This window comes from Gopherus evgoodei, chromosome 2, assembly GCF_007399415.2.
Source record: "Gopherus evgoodei ecotype Sinaloan lineage chromosome 2, rGopEvg1_v1.p, whole genome shotgun sequence".
Classification (NCBI taxonomy): domain Eukaryota; kingdom Metazoa; phylum Chordata; order Testudines; family Testudinidae; genus Gopherus; species Gopherus evgoodei.
Window position 1 is genome coordinate 41,796,393 of NC_044323.1, and position 22,934 is coordinate 41,819,326.

At 43.8% G+C, this 22,934-nt stretch overlaps 1 protein-coding gene across 3 annotated transcripts in view; it reads left to right on the top strand.

Moving 5' to 3' along the window:
* The first annotated feature begins 455 nt into the window (after window positions 1-455).
* Window positions 456-22,934, top strand: part of NMT2 (N-myristoyltransferase 2) — a 53,944-nt gene continuing 31,465 nt past the window's right edge. The window contains exons 1-2 of one of the 3 annotated variants that reach the window (XM_030550471.1): window positions 456-646; window positions 14,569-14,704. In XM_030550471.1, coding sequence (XP_030406331.1) covers window positions 537-646; window positions 14,569-14,704 — 246 coding nt within the window. In that variant the 5' untranslated portion in view covers window positions 456-536. The remainder of the gene's footprint in view (window positions 647-14,568; window positions 14,705-22,934) is intronic. The other 2 variants (XM_030550470.1, XM_030550472.1) reach the window with 2 other exon arrangements.

A 22,934-nucleotide genomic window follows, 5' to 3' on the forward strand; every position in this document is an offset into this window, starting at 1 on the left:
TGCTGTAGGACTGAGGCCCAGCTGCAACTGATCCTCAGGCTGGTACATTTCAAACAGAGCGGCCAGGTGCAGTATGCAGCCCCTTCCTGCAAGGGGGGCAGGTAGAGCCAGGCCAAGGGCAAACCTCCAGATCCTGATTCCCGACTCTCCCAGCAGTTTGGAGGGGTTTGGTGCTGCCAGCTCAGGTCAGCCTGAATTCCAGCTCTAGCCTGAGGGTTGGCTGCCATCCGCCCCCAACTGGCAGGGGCCTGCGTCCAGCTTAGGCCCCTCTCTGAGGGCTGCTGTGGGGCTGAGCCGGGTGAATCAGTTATTTGGGAAGTGACACCAACGGGTGTGGGCTCCATGAGTCAGCAGGGCTCGTGCGACCGTTACCTGCCGGCCGGGGAAGCGGAGGTGGCAGCCGGGCTGGGGGCTGCCGCTCCCCGAGCAGGGGGAGGACAGCAGCTAGAGGGAGCTCCTCCGGGCCGCCTCTGCCTGTGCGCCCCGGTTCCTTTCATAGGCTTCCAGTCCCTCCTCCCCGCCCTCCTTCCCCCGTGATGGCGGAGGACAGCGAGTCTGCGGCCAGCCAGCAGAGCCTGGAGCTGGATGACCAGGACACCTGCGGCATCGACGGCGACAATGAGGAGGAGACCGAGCACGCCAAGGGGTAGGCGGCAGCGCCCGCGGCTGAGCCGGCGCGTCCGGCCCCGGCTGCAGCATGGCCCCGGGCGCCGGGAGATTCGCTGGCTCCGTCCGGCCCGGCTCCTTGCTGCAGCGGGGCCCGGGGCGCTCCGGCGGAGGGAGCGCGGGGCCAGGCTGAGCGGCAGGGGCGGCGGCCCAGGTGCGGAGCGGGGCCCTGAGGCTGGCTGGGGTGAAGCAGTGCGGGGCCGCCGTAGCTGTTGTGCCGGGCGCTGGGAGGCGGGAGGCAGCCGTTCGCCCCGCGCCTCCTGGAGCCTGAAGCGGGGCCTGCCTCCAGGGGGCGGCGGCGTGGGGCGGGGAAGTGTCAGCGGGCAGGTTCCGCGCGGCCGGGCCTCCATGGGGATGACAGGCATCGGTGCGGGGCTCCCGCGCTCCGCCCTGCTCTGCTGGGCGATGCTTGCTGCCGAGCCAGGGTGCGAGGGTGGCTGTGGGAGCGCCCCCAGCCCCAGCCCCAGCTTCCTCTGCGGGCATCGCGTCCGGCCGGCTGAGCCCTTTGGCGGGAGCTTGGCTCTGCCCTCAGCGGAGGCACGAAAGGCTTGTGCTGGGAGATCACCGTTTGCAGCTGGTGGCAGCGTCTCCTGAGTTAAGTGGGCTGCGGTTTTCTGTTTGTGTGTAAGCCCCGAGTCACCCGGCGAGGTGAGATGCCCTTGTTTCCAGCAAGAGGAGCCCTCGAGTAGCCAGCAGCATGTCTGTGAAGAAGCATTGTCCTTAGGATAACTCTCGGGGGAAGGTGGTCAGATCCTGGCAAATCCATACTTACACGCGATCCTCCATTAAAAAATCAGCCTTAACCCACAGCTCACAGTAGGATCTGAGGTATCACAGACATTTCCCTATACATAGAAAAACCCTGTGAGAGAAATACAGGGGGTAAAAGGTGGCATTTTATTACCTTCCTGCTTAGGAAGTAATGGGATAGCACAGGGGTCAACAACCTTTCAGAAGTGGGGTGCTGAGTCTTCATTTATTCACTCTAATATGGTTTTGCATGCCAGTAATACATTTTAACGTTTTTAGGTCTCTTCCTATAAGTCTATAATATCCAACTAAACTATTGTTGTATATAAAGTAAATAAGATTTTTTAAATGTTTAAGAAGCTTCATTTAAAATTAAATTAAAATGCAGAGCCTCCCAGACTGGTGGCTAGGCCCCAGGCAGTGTGAGTGCCGCTAAAAATCAGCTTGCGTTCCGCCTTTGGCGCGTGTGCCATAGGTTGCCTGCCCCTGGGATAGCATCTATTGTGTTTTTATTTACCATGATTTTTCTAGTTGGGGCTTCTCCAAAGCTCTTCTAATTCACTGTATTTCTGTGAAATTAAAAGATGTCCTTCTATTTTCTCCCACGTCTTTTTGTTTATAGCTTTCAAATGAATGATCAGGATAGACTCTATGGAGAAAATATGAAGATATTATTTTCAGGACTCTTGAATTATCCACCTCAGTCTTATCATTCATTAAATGAAAATATTCCTCCTTGTCAACACCACCTACTGTCCAAAAAGAAACATTGTGTATAAATCCACTTATAATTGGAGTAGGGCATGCGTTTGGTCTCAAGTCATTAATACAGCAAGTATATTTTACTGGTAGGCCCTTCTCCTTATTGTTCTTAATCACTTTCTAAAAACTTCTCTTATTGTAGATTAAACTTTGTCTCAAGTTTCTCGATGAGAAACAGGATAGTCAGTCTACTTATATCCACCCCTGATCTTGCAGTGTGATCCAAATGTGTGACCCCCTTAACATGCTCAGAGTCCCATTGACTTCAGTGGGTCTCAGTGTGGACATAAAGGGCCACTTGTGGATCTCGCTGCTGGATTGAGGCACTGGGGGAAACAATGTTTTAAGAGTTAATTACATTCAAATTTACATTCTCATCTTTTGGGTTAGAAATATGTTAGCAAAGGGAAAAAATACTGTCGCAAGTAGGAGTGGCCATGGTGACCTAAAATAAAAATAGGTTAGCTTATAACAAACTATATAAATATATATATATATATATATATATATATATATATATATATATATATATATATATATATATATATATTTCTTATTCATTTGATAGACAGCATTTCCATAGGTGATTATGTTTGAGAATGTACAGTGTTTGTATGCTGTTTGTCTACTGTCCCCAGGACTTGCTTGGCAACAAGCTGTTCTGTACCTTAAGTGTGATGTAAAAAGTCTTTAATTTAAGATTTAGGAAGACCAGCTCCAGTTTTTCTTGTACTGCAACTTCTTCAGTGTATTTATGCCTTGCATACTAAAATAGCTGTGTCAAAAATAATTGCAGTACTAGAAATTTGGAATATTCAAAAAAGGAAGAAATTTTGCTGTGCTAACTTGGAGCTTTAATTTTGTTTGTTTGAAAGAAAATTCCAGCATTTCATAATTTCTAAATACATGAAATGAATACCACTTAAAATACAGTATGATTGGATGTTATTGTCACCAGTGGGTCACCCTGACATTCCAGTCTAGTTCAGTAGCCTGCTAATGGTTGTCTAGAATTTATGCTTGGTAACTTAACTGTTTGTGGTCCAATTTCTCTTCTTTTCTTCTGTTTTTATTACTTTTCCTTGATTGATGTGTATCTGCCCTATAATAGAAGTCCAGCCTTCCAAGCCATTTAACTAGACTTCTTCATAGGCATAGTGAGCACAAGAAGCAGTGTTTAAGTAGGAGCAAGGGTACAGTTACACATCCCTACATATTGATACATAACTTGCAGCAATACCTGCAAAGCATGATGACTGCAGTCTTTAAATGAGAAGTAATATGGCCATGGACTATACACAATTCTTTTTGCAGTCTATAAGTATTATGATGAGTTCTCCACAGAAGCCAGTTTTTATGGGTGAGCAGTAAATGAAAAATAGGATACTTTCAGAAACTATAAAGTTTAACAAAATGAGTGGTTAGATCACTCCAGTATAACAAACAAATAAATTATGAGTGTCGTTAGTTTCGTAGGACTTATATGAAGTCAGGTATGAAATTCCAGTTTACTACTGTTTTCTCTCATCATTTTTGGCATGGTATCTGGTATTAGTTGGAAGTTTTGTGTGAGGTTGGCCCTTTCTGTCACTTGAGGTACTTAGTCAAAAATTCCAACAGATATTCTATTGAAAAGCCATGTCAGAAACTAGTAACTGAAAACCCATGCTGTTGCATCAATGTAATTTGTAAAGTCATGCATGTAAAACAATCTGAAAATGGCTCAGAACTTAAAAATTGGAGAGTAACAAACAGTGATTTCCAGTGATGATTAAACCTGGTGATACTCTAAACAGAACTGTCAACCATGCTTGTAGCTTTTTCCTTTGCCTCACTGATTCAGCAGACATTCTATGCTTCAGAGTAATGTTTGGGGTTGTTGTGTGGGTGGTTGTGTTGATTTGTGTATGGGTTGTGTTCTGGGAGATTTATGTGACTGGACTCGATGATCTCTCGAGGTCCCTTCCAGTCCTAGAGTCTATGAATCTATGTCAATGGCAAATGACAGATGAGGCACTACATGCATTTGGGGTTATTGTGTGTGCTAGTTGTGCTGTTGTGTGAGTGGTTTTGAAGAATGGTGGCAGTTGGGACTTCTGTGCAATGTCACTCGAACAAATGACACTGTTGCATTCAAATTAGCTGTGGAGTAAGGGTGATAGTTGGTTGAGTTACCTCTGTTATCACAAAGGTCTAGGTTTCATGGCATGGCATAGATACATGCCTTACTATCACATGGGTGTAATCTGTAAAGTCAAAATGGCTGAGAATTTAAAAATTGGACAGTAACATATCATGAATCCCAGTGATTGACCCTGGTGATATTCTGAACAAAAAGAGCTAACGGCCATGCTTATAGCTGTTTCCATTGCGTCACACTGGCTCTACAGAATTTATAGGATTCAGAATGACAATCCTGGAATCTTATTATCTAGATTACAGCAAAACTTAATAGCATTTTAGCATTCTGCTCCAGAACTGGAAAATTCAACATCCTCATACAAATTCCCTTCTCTCCTCCCATTGTGATATTTTTGCTTTTGATATTACTTTAAAATTTGCTTTGAGATTTCAGATTAGTTCCTTTTGCACAGATGTGTTATGGAGTATTTACATGCTAACTTGGTGCTTTAAAATATGGTCATGTCAATTGTCTTGTTTGGAATAGTCTGCATTAGTGGTACTGAATATTTAGTTTTATTCAGTCTCAGGCTTCACTTTTCTTATAGGGAGAGGTATTTGGTGTGAATGCTATGTAAATTAAATCACTTCTTCAAACTGTAGCTTGACATTTAAAATTGGGTCATACACTGTTGACCTTAAATAGTTCTGTGATATAATGATGGTGGGTTTTTTGTGTGTGTGTGTTGTTTTTAATGTGCTGTGGACAGCAGATGACAGGATAAGTATTCAGTAAAAAATAATACAGAACTCTCTAGGATGCCAGTGTCTGTGCCCTACACGTCTGGTCCCATTTTCAGGATGCAAGATTATGTATGTTTTGTGATTCTCACATGCAAGTCTCCTTTTTCTCCCTTATCTCTGAAATTTGTTCCTGTTAGTTTGCTGTCTGCTGCACTCTGTTCCACTTCATAGGAAAGGACTGTTTCCAAAACAGCTCCATTAGTATATGTAGCTTAATAAATTAACTCAAGTGTTTTCAAATACAGTTTACTTGACTCTGCCCCTCCTTTCCCTTTCTGTAGGGTCTTTCAGTCTAATCTAAATGGCTCTTTGCATAGGAATTCTGCGATAGAAAGAGCACAGAGAATTTTCAATAGACAGGTTCAGAAAGATTGTAAACATCAATATGAAATGCATGTATGAGTGTTTTTAAAAAAAAAAAACACTGTAATAGAGCACAAAGATATAGCATTGTTGAATGGCATCTTTCTTAACATGTTTTTGTCTAAGAATTTTTCAAAAATTCTTTTTAAAGAAATGTGTAACTATTTTAGTCCAGAGCTTGGCGTACAATGTCTGAGTGAGTCCTGGAGTGCATTCTTAAAAAGAGATTTGTAGAGCAAAGGGACAGAAGAAACACATTAGTTTAACATTCAGCTATACTGTGTGTATGGCACTTTTGGTTTATTACTAAACTGTAGTTCTTGAAGAAAGCAATGTTTCCAAAAGTTAGCCCAAAAATGTTCACCTGGCTACTGTTGTGTTAACAGTAAACTTCAAAGGACCTTATCAAGGCTTTCTGGTTCTAAATATTTTCTCTCTTGAAATAGTTATGATCTAATGCGAAAGAGGAAACTCACAGAATCTTAATATTGATTTTTTAAAAAATATAGAAACTCTGAGCCAAATATAGCCCTGGTGTAAAAATTATAACTCCTGAATTCCATGAAATCAAACCCGTTTACATCAGATTTGAATCTGGTCTGATATCACAGAAATCATATTAAAAAAAATCTGTGATCCCCTGAAAAAATGCTTTTGTACACTGTTGTTAACTGATGCAGAGCCAAAACCCACTGTTTGGAAGAGCTGTTCAGGTAAAGATCTCAGCAGCCAAAATAACCTTAAACATCTGAAAGACAGGCTTGTTTCTGAAGTTCAGACATTTTTAACTTAAATTTATGGGTAGTGGCAATTTTTAAGAGAGATGTTGGAGTTTGAAAAAGCTGGTTTTGTTGAAGGGGTACTGGGTATTCAGCAATACAGTTTAAAATAACACTCAGTGATGTGCTTTGGGAAGGATGTTAAGATCTATTCAAACACAAGAGAAAACCAGCAGTTGCCGCACTGGAGATAATATATAATACTCTGCACTTCTATAGCCTCTTCCATCTGAGAATCTGAAAGATTTGCACAGACTTTCGTGAATTAAGCTGCTCAACAGGCATGTAGGGAAAGTAAATATCCCTGTTTCTCAGAGGATGGAACAGACACTCAGAGAGGCTAAGACCCATTGTTATAAAAACATGAATGCACTTTTTCACACACATGTAAAACAGCAGATGTGCATGCACAAGTAGAAAGGAATGTGTGGGTGGAATTACAGATTTACGTGCAGAACAGTTGTAGACATTTGTAAAAATGTAGGCCTAAGTAGTTTGCCCAAGGTCGTACACAGAGTCTGTTTCTGTGGCAAAGTTAGTCTATCTTGGGGCAGAGCCAGGTCTCTTGATTCTCTGCTTTTACCTTAAGTAAGGCCTGGTCTACACAGTTTTTGTAGCAGTATAAATATTTTGGTTAGGGATACCATTTTTTTAAACTGATATGCCCGTACAACGCCCTATGTGTTGTACCTCTTTAACTATGCAGGTACAGTATTGGCAACCAGGTCAAATTTCACTGCTGTTACAATTATGTAGCTGTAGCAATGCTCTGGCAGAAGCTGTGCAGATTTAGTAGAGGACCCCTGTTTAAAAGTGGCCACGGCCATGGCTGCCTCTCTCTCATAGCCTATGGAACTTTAAGCAAGTGCAAAAACCTTGCAGGAGGTAAATCCCCTCTTCCCAACTCCTCCTAATTGGTCTCTCAGTTGAATGGGTGCTGACTCAAGCCCTACAAAACTACAAAAACTGAATAGTTAAACATGGTGTGTGTGTGTGTGTGCGCGCACAGCATGCCCTTTCAACTTCTACCTTATAGGATATTCCTCCTTCTTATGCCCACATGTAGCTACTACAATGTGAATGTAATTTCTGTGCTAGACTTGTGGAGGAAAGACTAATACTCTCCCCACCCCCAGCCCCAGTTGTAAATTTCCTATAATCCTTTAAGTTCAGTAGTTTGGAAGAGAGTTAGAAATATTGACGATAGAGGCTTGTCTGTTGTTGCTTTTGCCCTCAGCTCAGCACAGTCACTGTTTCTAACTTGCCTCCATAGTCAATAAAAGTCACTGACCACTGCTGGATCTTTCTGCTGCAAACATGCCTAAAGAAAAGTGAAGTGAAGGACAAACAGATCTGTCTTTTTAAAATGATTCATATTCTGTGAAATGTAATAGTATGAGAGGCCGATATAAGCAGCTGACTTTACAGAGCATCTCTGCTTCTTGAACATTCCTGTTGTGTGGATGCCCTGTCAAAGAGAGAAAAATATTTCTTTTGTAACAAGTATTGTGAACATTCTAAAATTGAAGGCTGTGAACCAAAACTGGGATTTGAGTAGAGGCATACTTTAGAAATGGTAGGGAGAGGGATTATTCAAACAAAATGCATTAGCACTTTTAATGTTGCTGATCTGCTTTATTTTTCCCTCAGCTGAAATCATAAACAAAATCTGACCTATGCTTTTAAAACTATTTCTGAACACCACCAAAAATGTAAAGTATTGTTGTCAGCTGTCTAACCTTTCTTATAGAGTCACATGTGTTTAAGAAGAAAAAAAGCAACCCTCTTCTGGCAAAAAAACAAATTGAGTATCTTGGTATAAACCTGATGTCAAGGTTTTTTCTTCCACTTTAGGGTACAAAAAATGGGGACCTGCATGAACACTTTTAAGCTTAATTACTAGCTTAAATCTGGTACGCTGCCACCAGCAAGAATTTAGTGTCTGGCACACTTTCTGTTCCCCCAAAACCTTCCCTGGGGAACCCAGACCCAACCCCTTGGGTCTTAAAACAAGGAGAAATTAACCATCCCCCTCTTTTTCCCCCCAGACTTTCCCCTCCCTGGGTTGCCTTGAGAGGCTTCACACCGATCCAAACTCCTTGGATCTTAAAACAAGGAGGAATTAACCATCCCCCGCTCCTTTCCCCCCACCAATCCCTGGTGAGTTCAGACTCAATCCCTTAGGTTTTAAAACAAGGAAAAATCAATCAGGTTCTTAAAAAGAAAGCTTTTAATTAAAGAAAGAAAAGAAGTAAAAGTTATCTCTGTAAAATCAGGATGGAAAATGCTTTACAGGATACTCAGATTCATATAGACTAGAGGGACCCCCCCCCCAGCCTTAGATTCAAAGTTACAGCAAACAGAGGTAAAAATCCTTCCATCAAAAAGACATATTTACAAGTTAAGAAAACAAACATAAGACTAATCCGCCTTGCCTGGCTATTACTTTCAATTTTGAAACGTGAAAGACTGATTCAGAAAGATTGGGAAAGCCTGGGTGTACGTCTGGTCCCTCTTAGCCCCAAGAGCGAACAACGAACAACACAAAAAGCACAAACAAAGACTTCCCTCCGCCAAGATTTGAAAGTATCTTGTCCCCCTATTGGTCCTCTGGTCAGGTGTCAGCCAGGTTCACTGAGCTTCTTAACTCTTTACAGGTAAAAGAGACATTAACCCTTAACTATCTGTTTATAACACATGATTTCACAGGGAGACCATTAGTAAGACTTAACGAAGTGCCATTCTTTCCCCATCATTACCAAAGTGACATTTTTTAAGTGTAGTAATTTCATTATTTAACTAAACCAAATAAAACATTGACCTTTTAAGGATCTTAATGAGCAAAATTCCACAGTGGTGTAAATCAGGGTAGCTCCCATTTGAAAAGTATGTGAGTAGCACCCACTTATCCCAGAGCTGACTGGGTCCCAGTGGAAGTGCATGTTATAAGAACAGTGTTTGTAGTCCCTCATACCAGAGCTATAGATTCAGAGGTAATGCCACCTTTGCAGTTCAAATGAAGGATAAACTAGCATCATTCTTCTGTTATCAATAAGGTGCTGAGGGAAAAGTCAAAGTTTAGTGGAAAAGATCAAACCAACAGAAACATTAGATTTAGTTATGTGTTTATTAACATAAACAATATGGAAAATGACTTAATTTTGTTTAAAACAGTAAGGCACTCAGATGTTTTGCTTTTACCATAGTTTGTGAAGTCCTTGAAAAATTAGGTCTGCCTGCACACATTTCAACTGACTCATAGCTATAACCTCTATGTGGACCTTTATGACTGTTCTTTCATTATAGTGTACACATACATATAGCACCCAGGCCTACTAAGTAATTTTAAGTGTGATTTTTTTTTTAAAGCAAGTATATCTTTTAACTGTTTAGGCTGGTGCAGGTTATAAACATGATTCAAGAGCTAAAAATTCCCTCTGTTCCTCACTTATGCAGCTCAAACTCCTGCTTCATCTTTGAGTAGATGCAGCTGTGTATTACACGTAGGTGTGTGTATGGCCAGGGCACTGGAGATGGAGAATTTTGCCTAGGAGTACCTGTAGAGGGCAGCATTCGCACCTTGTGGCCATAGCCTCTTCCCTGGCTATATGAGGCGGTGGCACTGTCCTGACCCTCCTCAGTTCCTTCTTTCCACCTGTGGCTGGAGTCAGAGCTCTGTGTGGCGTTAACTTCACAACCTCTCACTATTTTAGTGTCTTTCTTCTAGTTGTTTATAGTTAGTAGTACCCTTAGTGTTAGTTAGGGTAGTGTTAGTTGCACTTAGTTAAGTATTTCCCTGTGAAGCCCTCACTGGGATTGATACGTTTGATGTCATGTGGGGGAACAATCTCCAGCAACAATCCCCACACACAGTGCTTGCTGTGCTTGGCGAGGGCCCACATCAGGGAGTGGTGTGTGATCTGAAGATTGTTCATGAAGTGGACTCAGGTGGCTCGGGAGCGTCACCCAAAGCAGCACCTGCTCAAACAGGTTACGCAGCCTGCTTTGGCATGAGGCCTTCGTTGGATCAGAGGTCATCCTCAGGTTCTGGGGGTGGTGCGACTTTGCATTCTGAAGCAGGTGCCTCTCCAAAGAGGCATGTTCCCTGTTGAATGCACTGAGGAAAAGGTTGCATAAGACCATTTGAGACTGCTCCAGGTCTCGTGGAGACTCCTCCAACTCCCCCAGGAAGAGCATGGACCAGCCTGAGGCTAGTGCCAGTTCTCAGAATGTGCCTAGTACCGAGTAGGGAGGTAGAGACCCTGCACCATCTACTCCAGTTCTGGCTCTGGGGGGTGTATTGAGTCTAGTACTGACAAGGGTGATGCTGACACTGACTCTTTCCACATTGGCAGTGTACCAGGCAGTTACAGACCTCCTCTGCCTTTCCATCCTGACCTCTCCCTTGGCCCAGGACTTTTCCAGGTCTGCATTGCTTATAACCCAGTTGGCTGGACAGGCCTCTAAACCCTTGGGTCTGCTGGCACTGCACCTCAATGTTCCCTTCCACAGTCTGTGGAGGAAGGGCGGGTACCAGACTTGGTATAAGGGACCTCCTTGGCACTGGGAAATGCCTTGGCACCAGTGCATAACAGCGGCTCTCACCGCTCTCCACTTGGGCACCATCATCTGCTCCAGTACTGCCACTGACTTTGGGGTTGACAGCACTTCTGGCACTGGCATATTTGGTGCCAACAGTAGTGTTTCCATCATCGGTGCTGGTCACTGCCTCATTCTGGGTGATGGATGAGTCAGACCAGATATTTGCTCTCTCAGGACTGAATCCGCCTTTGTGCCCAAAAACCTGAGGCTCCTCGGCATTGAGGTCGGGATCTTTCTCTTCCCATTCTTCATCACCCGACTCACTTTAGGGACCATTTATGGAGCACTATGGGCACTGGGATTGGCACTCGTCTCGGCACTCGTCTCACAGTCAGGATGAGGCAACTACTGACCACCAATGCCCTGTCCTTATCAGTGGTCTGTGTGGAATCCATAGGACACTCCTGGGTTGTGGAGGTCGTGCTTCGCGGATTGCTCTAAGACAAGGTTGCCTGGCAGATCGGTGGTGGGAACTGTGGATCCACCACAGGTTCAGGCACCAGTAAGCCTTCCCTATATGGAGCCACCATTTCCAGCTCCACTGGTCCTGAAATGGGAGCCCGTTTGCCACCTCCTCTTCATCCCCAGATGATTCAGCCTGGCTCCTCTTCTTCTCCAATACCAGAAGATTTCAAGGCCTATCAGGCCTACCTTTTGTGGTACTTGTCTGCCTCCCTGGCCATTTAAGAAGAATTCCTGCAGGAGGACACCCATAAATTAGTGGATATCCTGCAGCCTTCTGCTCCTGTGAGAATAGCTCTACCCAGTACTGGATTTACCATGGCACCAGGCCCATGCTCCAAAGGGGCCCTGGTCTGGCCACTCTTCTCCACCCCCCTACTCTCTCCTGCGGGAGAAGAAGCTTGGTGTTGCCGGCTCCTGGGGCTCTGTCCTGCTGCAGCAGGGCAGGCTCCACCATCAGCCAAGTTCCTCCCCCGCCGCTTCCCCCAGCGTGCTGCATTCCCGCCCCTCCCCCTCTCTCTCCCTCACCCTGCTGCCGATCAGTTTGCTGGTGCGAGCGAGGGGGAGGAGCATAGCCATAGCATGCTTGTCGCTCAGGGGAGGAGGTGGAGAAGAGGTGGGGTGGGGCCTTGGGGAAGGGGGTGGGATCAGGGCATACCCATTCCAGCCCCCAGCCATGAGCTGCTCAGGGCAGGGGGCTGGGAGCACCTCCATAACCCCATCGCACACCCCCAGCTCTCTGCCCTGACTCCTGCACCCCCCTCACACACACTCAGACCCCTGCCCTGATTCCTGCACCCCCACATACCAAGCCCTCCATGCCCTGACTCCTGAATCCCCCTCACACACACCCAGCCCCCTCACAGCCCATGCCCTGACTCCTGAACCCCCTCACACATCCCCACCCATAACTTGAGCACTAAACGGGAGCTCCTGCACTCCCTCCCCCACACACATTCCCATATGCACCCTTCGAACCAAATGGGAGCTGCCACAAGTACCAACCCCCAACCTGCTCCTGCACCCTAACTCCCTCCCAGAACCTGCACCCCCAGCCCTGTGCTCAGTGCACCCCACCCTCAGCTCAGTGCAGAGAGAGATGAAGAGCATGGGCTAGAACCAGGGAGAAGGTAGGTACCCGCTCTATGTCGGCAGGGGCAGGGGGGATGCTATTTATCCCCTCCCCATTCCTGCTGCACTTGCAATTTACCCCCAGCCCCTGCCTTGCTCCAGTCAGTAGGGACTAATCCTCCGCCAATGCCCCACTGTGCTCATCTTGCCCCTGGCCCCTGCCTCACTCCAGCTGGGACCAGTCCTCCCCCCCCCATGCTCTGCTGTCAGGGTGGATAAAAATCAATGACTTCAAAAAAAAAAAAACAGATTTTTTTTTAAATTTAAACCTGATTTTTGAGGAAAAAACCTATCTAAAGATAGTTTTAATTAAGATACATTATATCTCATCATGGAATAGGGATTATAAATTCTAATTCTATAGTATGAGAAAATATATTTATGTAATGTTTAAGAAAAGTTTTGTAAATGAGTTCCAATAGTTCATGGATTAGGGACCCAAGGGCTTCTGTATAGATTATTTAGGTTAATCTTTCTATCTACCCAGTGGGGCTCAGTGCTCAGTCTAAAAGATACCATCAGAGTTGCTTATTTTTGCAGTTCTCAAACTGGATTTGTGTATCCAGAGGTCACGTGCTTGTTAACAGCAAAAATGTTCTTAAATAAATAAATAATATATAGTGGTGAGAAGTAACAGACCTCAACTCTATTGTCCCTCTGCAAATTTCTGTACACAGAGTCAATTCCTTACCTCTCTCTAAATAAGTGCAAAGTTTCAAAAAGTTCAATAAACAGAAGATTGTTGGGGGCGGAACAGATCTGGACAAGGAGAAGAAGTCTGGAGATAAGTGTGAGAAGCCAGGGACATATGCTTTTTTGTTAAAATATTATGTTTACTGTTGAAGAAAAAAATCCAGAATACTTAAACTTAACGTTGTTGTTAGTTAAACAAAACAATTTGAATGTCTGTCCGGTGATGTTCTCCTCCTAATACAACCTGGCAAGAAAATCCTCCAAATATTAATGATTAACCTGTTGAATTGGAGATAGTTCACCTCCCAATGACTTCATAAATATCTGCTTCAATTATCTTTGGTAAATGAAATAACCAAACAATCATTCATTTTCTGATATAGCTGTAAAACTCATCTGAAAAGTTTTGAAAATAAATCACTGTTTAAAAACGTCTAGTGTGTACCTTTTAAAAATGAAACCTACATCTCTCTCTGAGTTGTTGGTTGTTATAACGTTAATACATATTCTTCACAAGAATGCACTTTTCTGTAGAAATTAATGATTAAATCAAGTCTTCCTGACTAGTGATTTAAATCAAATCCACCCTGCCCACTGTGCTCTTGCCCCTGGCCCCTTCATTCCCCAGGGGGGCCCACAAATATGTTTGGCGCCAGGCCCACAAAAAGTTAATCCAGCCCTGGCTCTCCCTATCTACGATGCACTTCCAGAGCTGCAAAAATCCTCTGGAGTATGCAGTCTTTGGTACTGTGTACTGTGAAGGGCATGGAGAAACACCATTTCATCTTAGTGCAGAGATTTGAGAGCTTTTACTCCCATCCAGCCCCAGATTCCCTACTTGCAACTGCAGTGAACAATAGGGCCTGTCAGAGCAGGTTTAAGTCCACTCCTAAGCACAAGGATTCCAAAAGGATTGATTTAATGGGCAGAAGGATTTACACCTCCTCCATCTCTGGAAATGCGGATTGCGAACTAGCAAGCATTCTTGTCCAAGTATGACTTTTTACATTGGACAGCTATGTCTTAATTTGTGGACCAGTTGCCCTGAAACCTCCAGAGAGGAATTTCGAGTATTTTTACCAAATGTATGGTCATGGTGACTGCATACCTCAGGAAGAATGAAATCCATGTCTTCCCTTGAAGAAACACTTCATGTTTCTGCTATATAAAGGCCTAGGGGATGGCATTGACTGTTGTATGGTGCACAAATGCCCTGTAAATTAGGGAACTGAATGGAAAGCAAATGATCAAGTTAACATAGAGAACTTTTCTGCAATTTACTCCTCTGTTTGTCCTGATTTTTTTCCCCTTAGTGTCATGTCTGACTGTTGTTAGTTTTCATATGTAGGAGTAGTGGTTTTCTAAATTTAATTTTCATGTACTTCAAGCTTTGTATTGGTTTTTCTCATTTCACCTTCTCTGAATTTCATGACAGAAGTCCTGGAGGGGATTTGGGAGCTAAAAAGAAGAAGAAGAAACAGAAGAGAAAAAAGGAGAAACCAAACTCTGGTGGCACCAAATCAGATTCTGCATCTGACTCCCAGGAGATTAAAATTCAACAACCTTCAAAAGTGAGAGCCTTGTTTTATTTTAACTTCTGTGGTTTCCTGTGAAAGTGGGTAGTGCTGCCTTAACATTCATTTGAATCGGGCATGGGCAGTTTGGATTATTGCCATGATTAGAAATGAAAAGACAAGGAACTCTGTGAGAAGGTAAGTATGTACAGTAGTTGGCGGCCTTTAAAAAGCTGCCTCTGATATGCTGGTGATTACCTGGGAGATGTGTTCTGAAAAGGGAGGAGGTGACAGCTTTTTCAATTGGTTAACATTCAGGTTGGTGGTGGCCTTGTAGCAAAGAATTTTAATCTGCACTTGTAATGTTTTTGTAGCAGATTTTGTGTTCGATAAATTGCCTCTAGTTTAGCCTCATTCTAACTTGTACTGATTTATATCCAATGTCTTGAACAGTACAGTGCCATCTGGTAGTGGATTTTAGTAGCAGGGAGGCAAGTCTATGCTGACTGCTGCACTTTGAATTGGATCTGTCTTCAGCTGCTGCTGAAGAGGTTGTGGAATCTCTGTCATTGGGGATTTTTAAGAGCAGGTTAGACAAACACCTGTCAGGGATGGTCTAGATAATACTTAGTCCTGCCATGAGTGCAGGGGACTGGATTAGATGACCTTTCGAGCTTCCAGTTCTGTGATTTTATTTTTGAGGGAAAATACCATACAATGCATCTGAGGAAAATTCTGTGTCATGGGCATCCACACTTTGATAATGCAAGCCTCAGCTGGAGAAACAGGCAGCCTGTTGTCTTGAAGTCTACACCAAATTGGCATAAAATGGAGCCAGTTGCAGCTGTCTTCTTTAGTACTGAGATTCAGGCTGGGGAGACTCCAGGTCCATCCAGATCTGTGCCCAGGAGCCGATTTGGGGGCCTCCTGCAGGAGTCCGTAACTTGAGTAGAAGTGGGGGGGCCAGCAGAGCCGTAACTGGCCCTGCCTCCTGTTCCTCCTCTTCCCCCAGGGCACCATCCCTGGCCAGGCCAGAAGCCAGAGCTGGACAGTGGTAGAAGCCTTCCAGGGAGCCTGGGCCACTGTAGGGGTAGCCCCGGACACTCCGTCTGCTCTGAGTGGGGCCCAGAGTACCCAAAAGCAGCTCCTAGCCTGTGTCCTCACCCTCTGGGGCACTCTGCTGCCGGTGGGACCCAGAGGAACGGACTCTGGTCTGGCCTCCTGCTCCTTCCCTTCCCAATGCCAGGCTGCCCTTGTTGGGTCCTTCCTGCTCCCGGTGGCAGGTTGCCCCTGTTGCCACCTGGGCTTTGAGCCCAAGGCAGTAATCAAGTGCAGTACCGCTCTTCCTGTCACCTCTGGCCTGAGACTTGCAGGTTGGGGGAGGGGGGCCAATGCCATCCTGCCCTCCCTAAACTGCACCTATGCTGCTGCTGCACCTGCCCGAGGCTACTATCCCATGTTAAAAAGTGGGCAGGCATGGCACCCCTGGGCCCCCAGGATATGGGGGGACCAAATGTTTTCTGTGCCCAGGGCCCCAATACATCTTAATCCACCTCTGATGCGGTAGTCCATTTTTACTTGAAAGGCCTCTGCTTCAAATCGAAATGTCCCATCACACAATGGGATATGTATCCTCCACAGGCTCTGTGTTAAATATGATGTTGGCTGTGAGGCATCTCTGGGCTATGGACCATGCTTTGTCCACCTTATTCTAAGTAAACAGGGGAAAACATGACTTTTAAAAATATTTAGCTTAGAATCAGAGAATCCTAGAATATCAGGGTTGGAAGGGACCTCAGGAGGTCATCTAGTCCAACCCTCTGCTCAAAGTAGGACCCATCCCAAACTAAATAATCCCAGCTGGGGCTTTGTCAAGCCTGACCTTAACCTCCAAGGAAGGAGATTCCACCACCTCCCCAGGTAACCCATTCCAGTACTTCACCTCCCTCCTAGTGAAAAAGTTTTTCCTAGTATCCAACCTAAACCTCCCCCACTGCAAACTGAGACCATTACTCCTTGTTCTGTCCTCTGCTACCACTGAGAACAGTCTAGATCCATCCTCTTTGGACAGGGGCGGCTGTATGTTTTTTGCCGCCCCAAGCACGGCAGTCAGGCAGCCTTCAGCAGTGTTTCTGCGGTAGGCTCACCGGTCACACGGATTCGGCAGTGGTTCTGCAGGGGATCTGTTGGTCCCGCGCCTTTGGCATACCTGCCGCCGAACCACGTGACAGGCAGACCTCCCACGGAGATGTCGCCAAAGGCTGCCTGATTGCTGCCTCCTGCGGCTTGCCACCCCAGGCACGCGCTTGTTGCGCTGGTGCCTGGAGCCACCCATGTCTTTGGAGCCCCCTTTCAGGTAGTTGAAAGCAGCTATCAAATTCCCCCTCATTCTTCTCTTCTGCAGACTAAACAATCCCAGTTCCGTCAGCCTCTCCTCATAAGTCATGTGCTCCAGCCCCCTCATAATTTTTGTTGCCCTCCGCTGGATTCTCTCCCGTTTTACCGCATCTTTCTTGTAGGATGGGGCCCAAAACTGGACTCAGTAGTCCAGATGAGGCCTCACCAATGCCGATTAGAGGGGAATGATTACATCCTTCGATCTGCTGGCAATGCCCCTACTTGTACAGCCCAAAATGCCGTTAGCCTTCTTGGCAACAAGGGCACACTATTGACTTATATCCAGTTTCTCATCCACTGTAACCCCTAGGTCCCTTTCTGCAGAACTGCTGCCTAGCCACTCCGTCACTAGTCTGTAACAGTGCATGAGATTCTTCCATCCTAAGTGCAGGACTCTGCACTTGTCCTTGTTGAACCTCATCAGATTTCTTTTGGCCCAATCCTCTAATTTCTCTAGGTCCCCCTGTATCCTGTCCCTACCTTCATGCATATCTACCACTCCTCCCAGTTTAGTGTCATCTCACACTTGCTGAGGGTGCAGTCCACGCCAACCTCCAAATCATTAATGCTTCAATCAAGAATTCCAAGTGATACAACTTAGAAACCTTACCCTGAGAAGTGAGCTTCATAGCACCATCATGTGAAAGTTCACAGACCATTGATTGTGCCTGAGAGGGGAGGTTGTCTCATCTGATTAATGCAGAGAAACTCATCCTCATGCCTTAGTCCCCCATAATATTTGACAAGTGTAATAGTGTAATCTGTTTATTTCAGGGGAAAAATTGTGTTTTCTCTTGCTGGCATGCTGATACATTATGTATTGTCCACTCTAAGGCAGCGGTTCTCAAACTCTGGGTTGGGACCCCAAAGTGGGTCCCAACACCATTTTAATGGGGTTGTCAGGGCCATCTTAGATTTTCTAGAGCCCAGAGCTGAAGCCTGGGGCCAAGCTGAAGCACAAGCCGCCTGGCCCAGGACAAAGCCCACCCCCTGGGGCTCAAGCCCTTGGGCTCAGGCTTCAGTCCCCCCCCTCCCGCCCGGGGTCATGTAGTAATTTTTGTTGTTAGAAGGGGTTCACGGTGCAATGAAGTTTGCAAACCCCTGATCTAGGGCTTTTTCAGTGTCCCCTCCAGTGTTATGCATGTGCTGCTTTTGTATTAAGTTTTGCATTTTAAAATGCATAAGCAAGAACATACAGTATCATCAAGAGTGATCACTTTTTAGACTCCTCATGCTGTTTAATTTTGATTTTCTTTAAAGAATGGGCTGATTGGCATGGGTCTGCAATATAATACAGAGTAAACACATTTGAAGTTAATTGCTTATAGTAAGGTCAGCTAAAAGGATGTTAGAATTTTTAGTACCTTTCTGAAGTAAAGATGCAGTTCCTTATTATTATATTTTGAACTGTGTATTTTAATATACGTAAAGTTTTAAATTCCTTTTTGATGAATTACAATAATACTTTGTTAATCCAAATTAATGTACAGACTTTTTTCCCTCAAGAAGGAGAATCTGTAGCCAATCATTAATTCTCCTGTTTTGGTAAGTCTAGCCAGCAGTTAATTTTTCAGCTACTCCAAGCAGGGTTTAATAGATTCATAGACTTAAGGTCAGAAAGGACATTTATGGTCATCTAGTCTGACCTCCTGCACAACACAGGCCACAGAATCTCACCCACCCATTCCTGTAACAAACCCCTAACCTATGTCTGAGTTATTGAAGTCCTCAAAACATGGTATGAAAATGCTTTATATTTTCTAATTCAGTTGACTCTTCCAGGAGCATCTTCCTTTAAAACTATTTTAAGTACATTTTAGTGCATACAAAATATTTTTAAAATGTCAACTAAGTAAAAATTGCTCTTCACCTCAAATGGGGAAATGAATATCACAGAATTAACTGAGAGATTTAACACTTTATAATCAAATGATCTGGTGGTAGGGTGTGTAATCTGATTCAAAACCAGGGATTATGACCTGTCATTGACGCTATAGCCAATGGATCAGAATTCATTAGTTAAACTATAAAATAAAGATTCTGTAAATGCGCTAATCTTGACAGCCTCACTTCTAGGATGTCAGGAAGTAGCTGGCCTTTGACCTCAAGTTACATAGGGGCATGTTACACTTTCTAGGGAAACTAACTCTCTAATCAGACTAGCCAGATTTCCATCAAATCTGTAGCACCATGTTTCACAGATTGGTTTGTATCAGCAGCAAGCACAGTTAAGCTCTGTGTATGATGGCCAGGGAAAGTGGATAATTGCCTTTCTGCCAAGAATTATATTTGTTCACTATTCACCAGAGAGCTGGCTGGATCATGCAAAGTGCTGATGAATGCCCTCAACTTCTGTTGAAATTCATGGGGATTGGGGGTGCTCACACTTGCAGTTTTGTGTTCATACTTTCTCTGGCAAATGTAGACTGCGTCACATTATGCTACAGGTACGATATGCACATCTCTGTCATATGTTGTTTACTTATGCTCACTAAAACATCCAATGATATGATGGTCACCGCAGGGACAAAGCCTTGCTAATTCCGCTATGTTTGTAGCCATTTTTGTTGTAAATAGCATGTGAGATTTGATTTTTATTTAAATATATATGCTAATAAAAAGCCCCTCTCCAAACCTCTAGTGATAAAACAAGAGGCCTTAATTTCAGATTCAACATACAGGTGCCCATTTCACTTGCCTTTGCATTCACCAGCTCTGTTTCTGTCCACAAAAGTAGTAAGTAAATGGAGCTTTTCTAGCTAGATTTCTGAGCTGTTTTGGACTGTCAAGCTGGTCAAGTGCTGAGCAATATTAATTTTCTTTACTAGTCATGGACAAATGTGTGTTTCTCCTTATTTGTGATTCTTGAGATTTATAAATTATACTGTGACTTTTGGCATTTGTTTCACCCTTAAGGGAGTTTGCAGGTATTTTAGCTGAGATGGCTATTGTGTGCCTTTCCTCTAAGATAAACATACAGGATCATCTGAGAGTGCTGTTGGGTTTAGGTGAGGGTGGGGGCTGAAGGTGAATGTTGGGATGGGACAACAATGTAAGCAGCTTCAGCAGTCAGGAGACCACAGGAATACAAGACTATCAGTTTCCTATGACTTTTTCCTCTTTTGACTGACACATTTGACCTTTTGAACTTTTTGATGCAGGTGGGTTCCCAGCAGTAATGATTGGCAGTAGTAACATGTTGTATTCTGAGGCTGGCAACATTTAGGTGCCCAACTCACATTAGTTTTCCTATAGAAGTTGGTTACCTAGCTCCCATAGGGGCATTTGAAATTTTCTGCCTGCAAATAAATGTGAGTAAGCTTTGTATATCGGAACATGCAGGTTCTTAAATTCAGTACATTCTTTAGGTAGGGAATAGTGCATAGCAAGGCACGTGGTCATGATATAACTAGTCATCTCAGGCACGTAGTGAGGCTGAAGGCCATTTCCAGGATCTGAGAAGTACCACTATCTTAGAACTGTCATGTTTTTTCATTTACAGGAAGGTACTGTTGTCATTTCTGACTTGGAAAAATGTTTAGGCTAAGTAATTGAGTCAGATGGTTGGTGTCCGATAATCGCAGGGGGATAAACTGTAGTTACTCAGATTGCTCCTTCCATTCTGCCTGTTTTAAAAACACATTTATAAATATTCCAGTGAACTTTAAAAGTTTTAAAGGATGGCTGCAATTTTAATATGCTACTTTAAAATGTCCTCTTGAACTGTGCAGGGCTGCAACATAGTCTACATTTAAAAATTAGACTTCAGGATGAAACTAGTAAAAACAAAATAACCTTCTCCCCCACCCCATTGTATTTTTTTTCTGTGATCTAAAGTGTCCATAAAGCGCTTCCCTATTGACTCTCCCTATGCCTACCTTTACTGTTCTCATGAGCAAACAGAGTGTTGAAATTCACAGGAATCCTGTTCTCCTAGGCATTTGTATTTGTGAATACAAAGACAACTACAGCCAAGGGGGACTTGCAGACAGACTAAGGTTATTGAGCTACCAGCGTGGACCACAGCTTTTAAGAGCAAATAATATAATTTATGTGGGACTAGCAGCAATTCTGAATAGGTCTAATCACTACAAAGACATTGCTGCCAGTTTTCCCCAAAATCAGAAAACTCTTTCTTGTCCTGTAGATATTGAGGTTTAAGTTTCTAAGTTCTGAACTGATCTTGCATAACTACTTAGGTGAAGCTCTGACTGGTTTTAGTTGGGGATTTGCCTAACTAAAATATGTGGTGGATCTGGCAATATTTTATTTCACTGGGACTTTGGGGCTCTTAGGGTATGTCTGCATTGCAAAAAAACAAAAAACCTGCAGCATCAAGTCTCGGACCCTAGCATAATTCTACATCCTTTCCAATTTTTCAACCTCCTTTTTAAAATATGGGCACCAGAACTATATGCAGTTTTGTATTCTCAGTCTCACCAGTGCTGTAAACAGAGTTAATATAACCTCCCTACCCCTACTTACTAGTTCCCTGTTTATAGACCCAAGGATTACATTAGCCCTTTTTGTACAGCATCACACTAGAAGCTCGTGTTAAGTTGCATGTCCACTGTGATCTCTAAATCCTTTTCAGAGTCACAATTTTCTGTAATACAGTTTCCCCTCCCCATTCTATAGGTGTGGCCTGCATTCCTTTTTCCTAGATGGATAACTTTGCATTTGGCTATATTCATAAATTCCAAGGCCAGAAGAGACCATTGTGATCATGTAGTCTGACCTCTTGTGTAACACAAAGCCATAGAACTCCCTGAAAATAATTCCTATTAAAATTTATAATGTGTTTTGTCCAATTTACAGAGCAAACTAGAGCACTTGGTACAACTGCCCTATCCTCGTTATTATTTACCACTCCACCAATCTATGCATCATCCACGAGTATTAATCAGCAGTAATTTTTACATTTACTTCCAACTCATTGATGAAAATGTTGAATTGGAAGGTTTAAAACCCCTATAACTGAATAATTAAGCAATAACATGCCTGTGGGGTGAGTTTTTTCCTAACTCTATGCAGCTAATGATTGGGTTATATCTTTGTCTGTAATATTTTTGAATGCTCTGGTTTCTCATTTGTAGTATGAATTCATTCTGTAGATGTGACATGGAAAATATCTTGTTTTATATCCTATTGGCGCAAATAAATATAGGAAAGGGCGTGTTTGCATGAAACTCGATTTTCAAACTCTCTGCATTGACAGAATATTGTCATCACAAAAAGTGCCATCTGGGAACTTTTGTACTGAAGAGAGGCCGTTTACTTTCCAGCTGTTGCTGTCTAGGCATATATGTAGCAGTCCTTACACAGCTTGCCTTGCTTTCTGAAATCTTATCTTTGCATTTTGTCTCTCTAGCCTACAAACAGCATGTCTATCCTTGTACTCTCTGTGTCTGTTGCAGGCTACAATGTGAAATTAACTTTGTAGTCTTTTATTTTGCAGCCTGCAGTATGTGCGAACACAAAGAAACAAAGCAACAAAAGGAAATGTCATAGAACACAGACAAGGAGAGTGGCAAAAAGCAGTCTTCCCCCCACCCTCCAAATAGACAAATGGAGAGCCACAAAGAACTAATACATGTGTGAGCAAAGGCAAAAAAAAACAACCCTGTTTTGAGGTGTAAACGTAAAGTACAGTGTGTATATTCTGTATTGGTAATTCCACTCCATAGCCCACATCTTTGTTCTGTCTTCACTTGCCAAGCAAAACTGGACATAGTCTCTTTGCTGCAAGTAAGCCGTGTCCATGTTCTAGTCCAGGATGGTCTTTGTCCACAATCTGTTTGTCTTGAAGTATTATCAATGTTTGTTCTAATCACAGACATTTCCACAGCTGTGTTCTGTGTGTTTTAAAATGTCAGACTTGAGGATAATG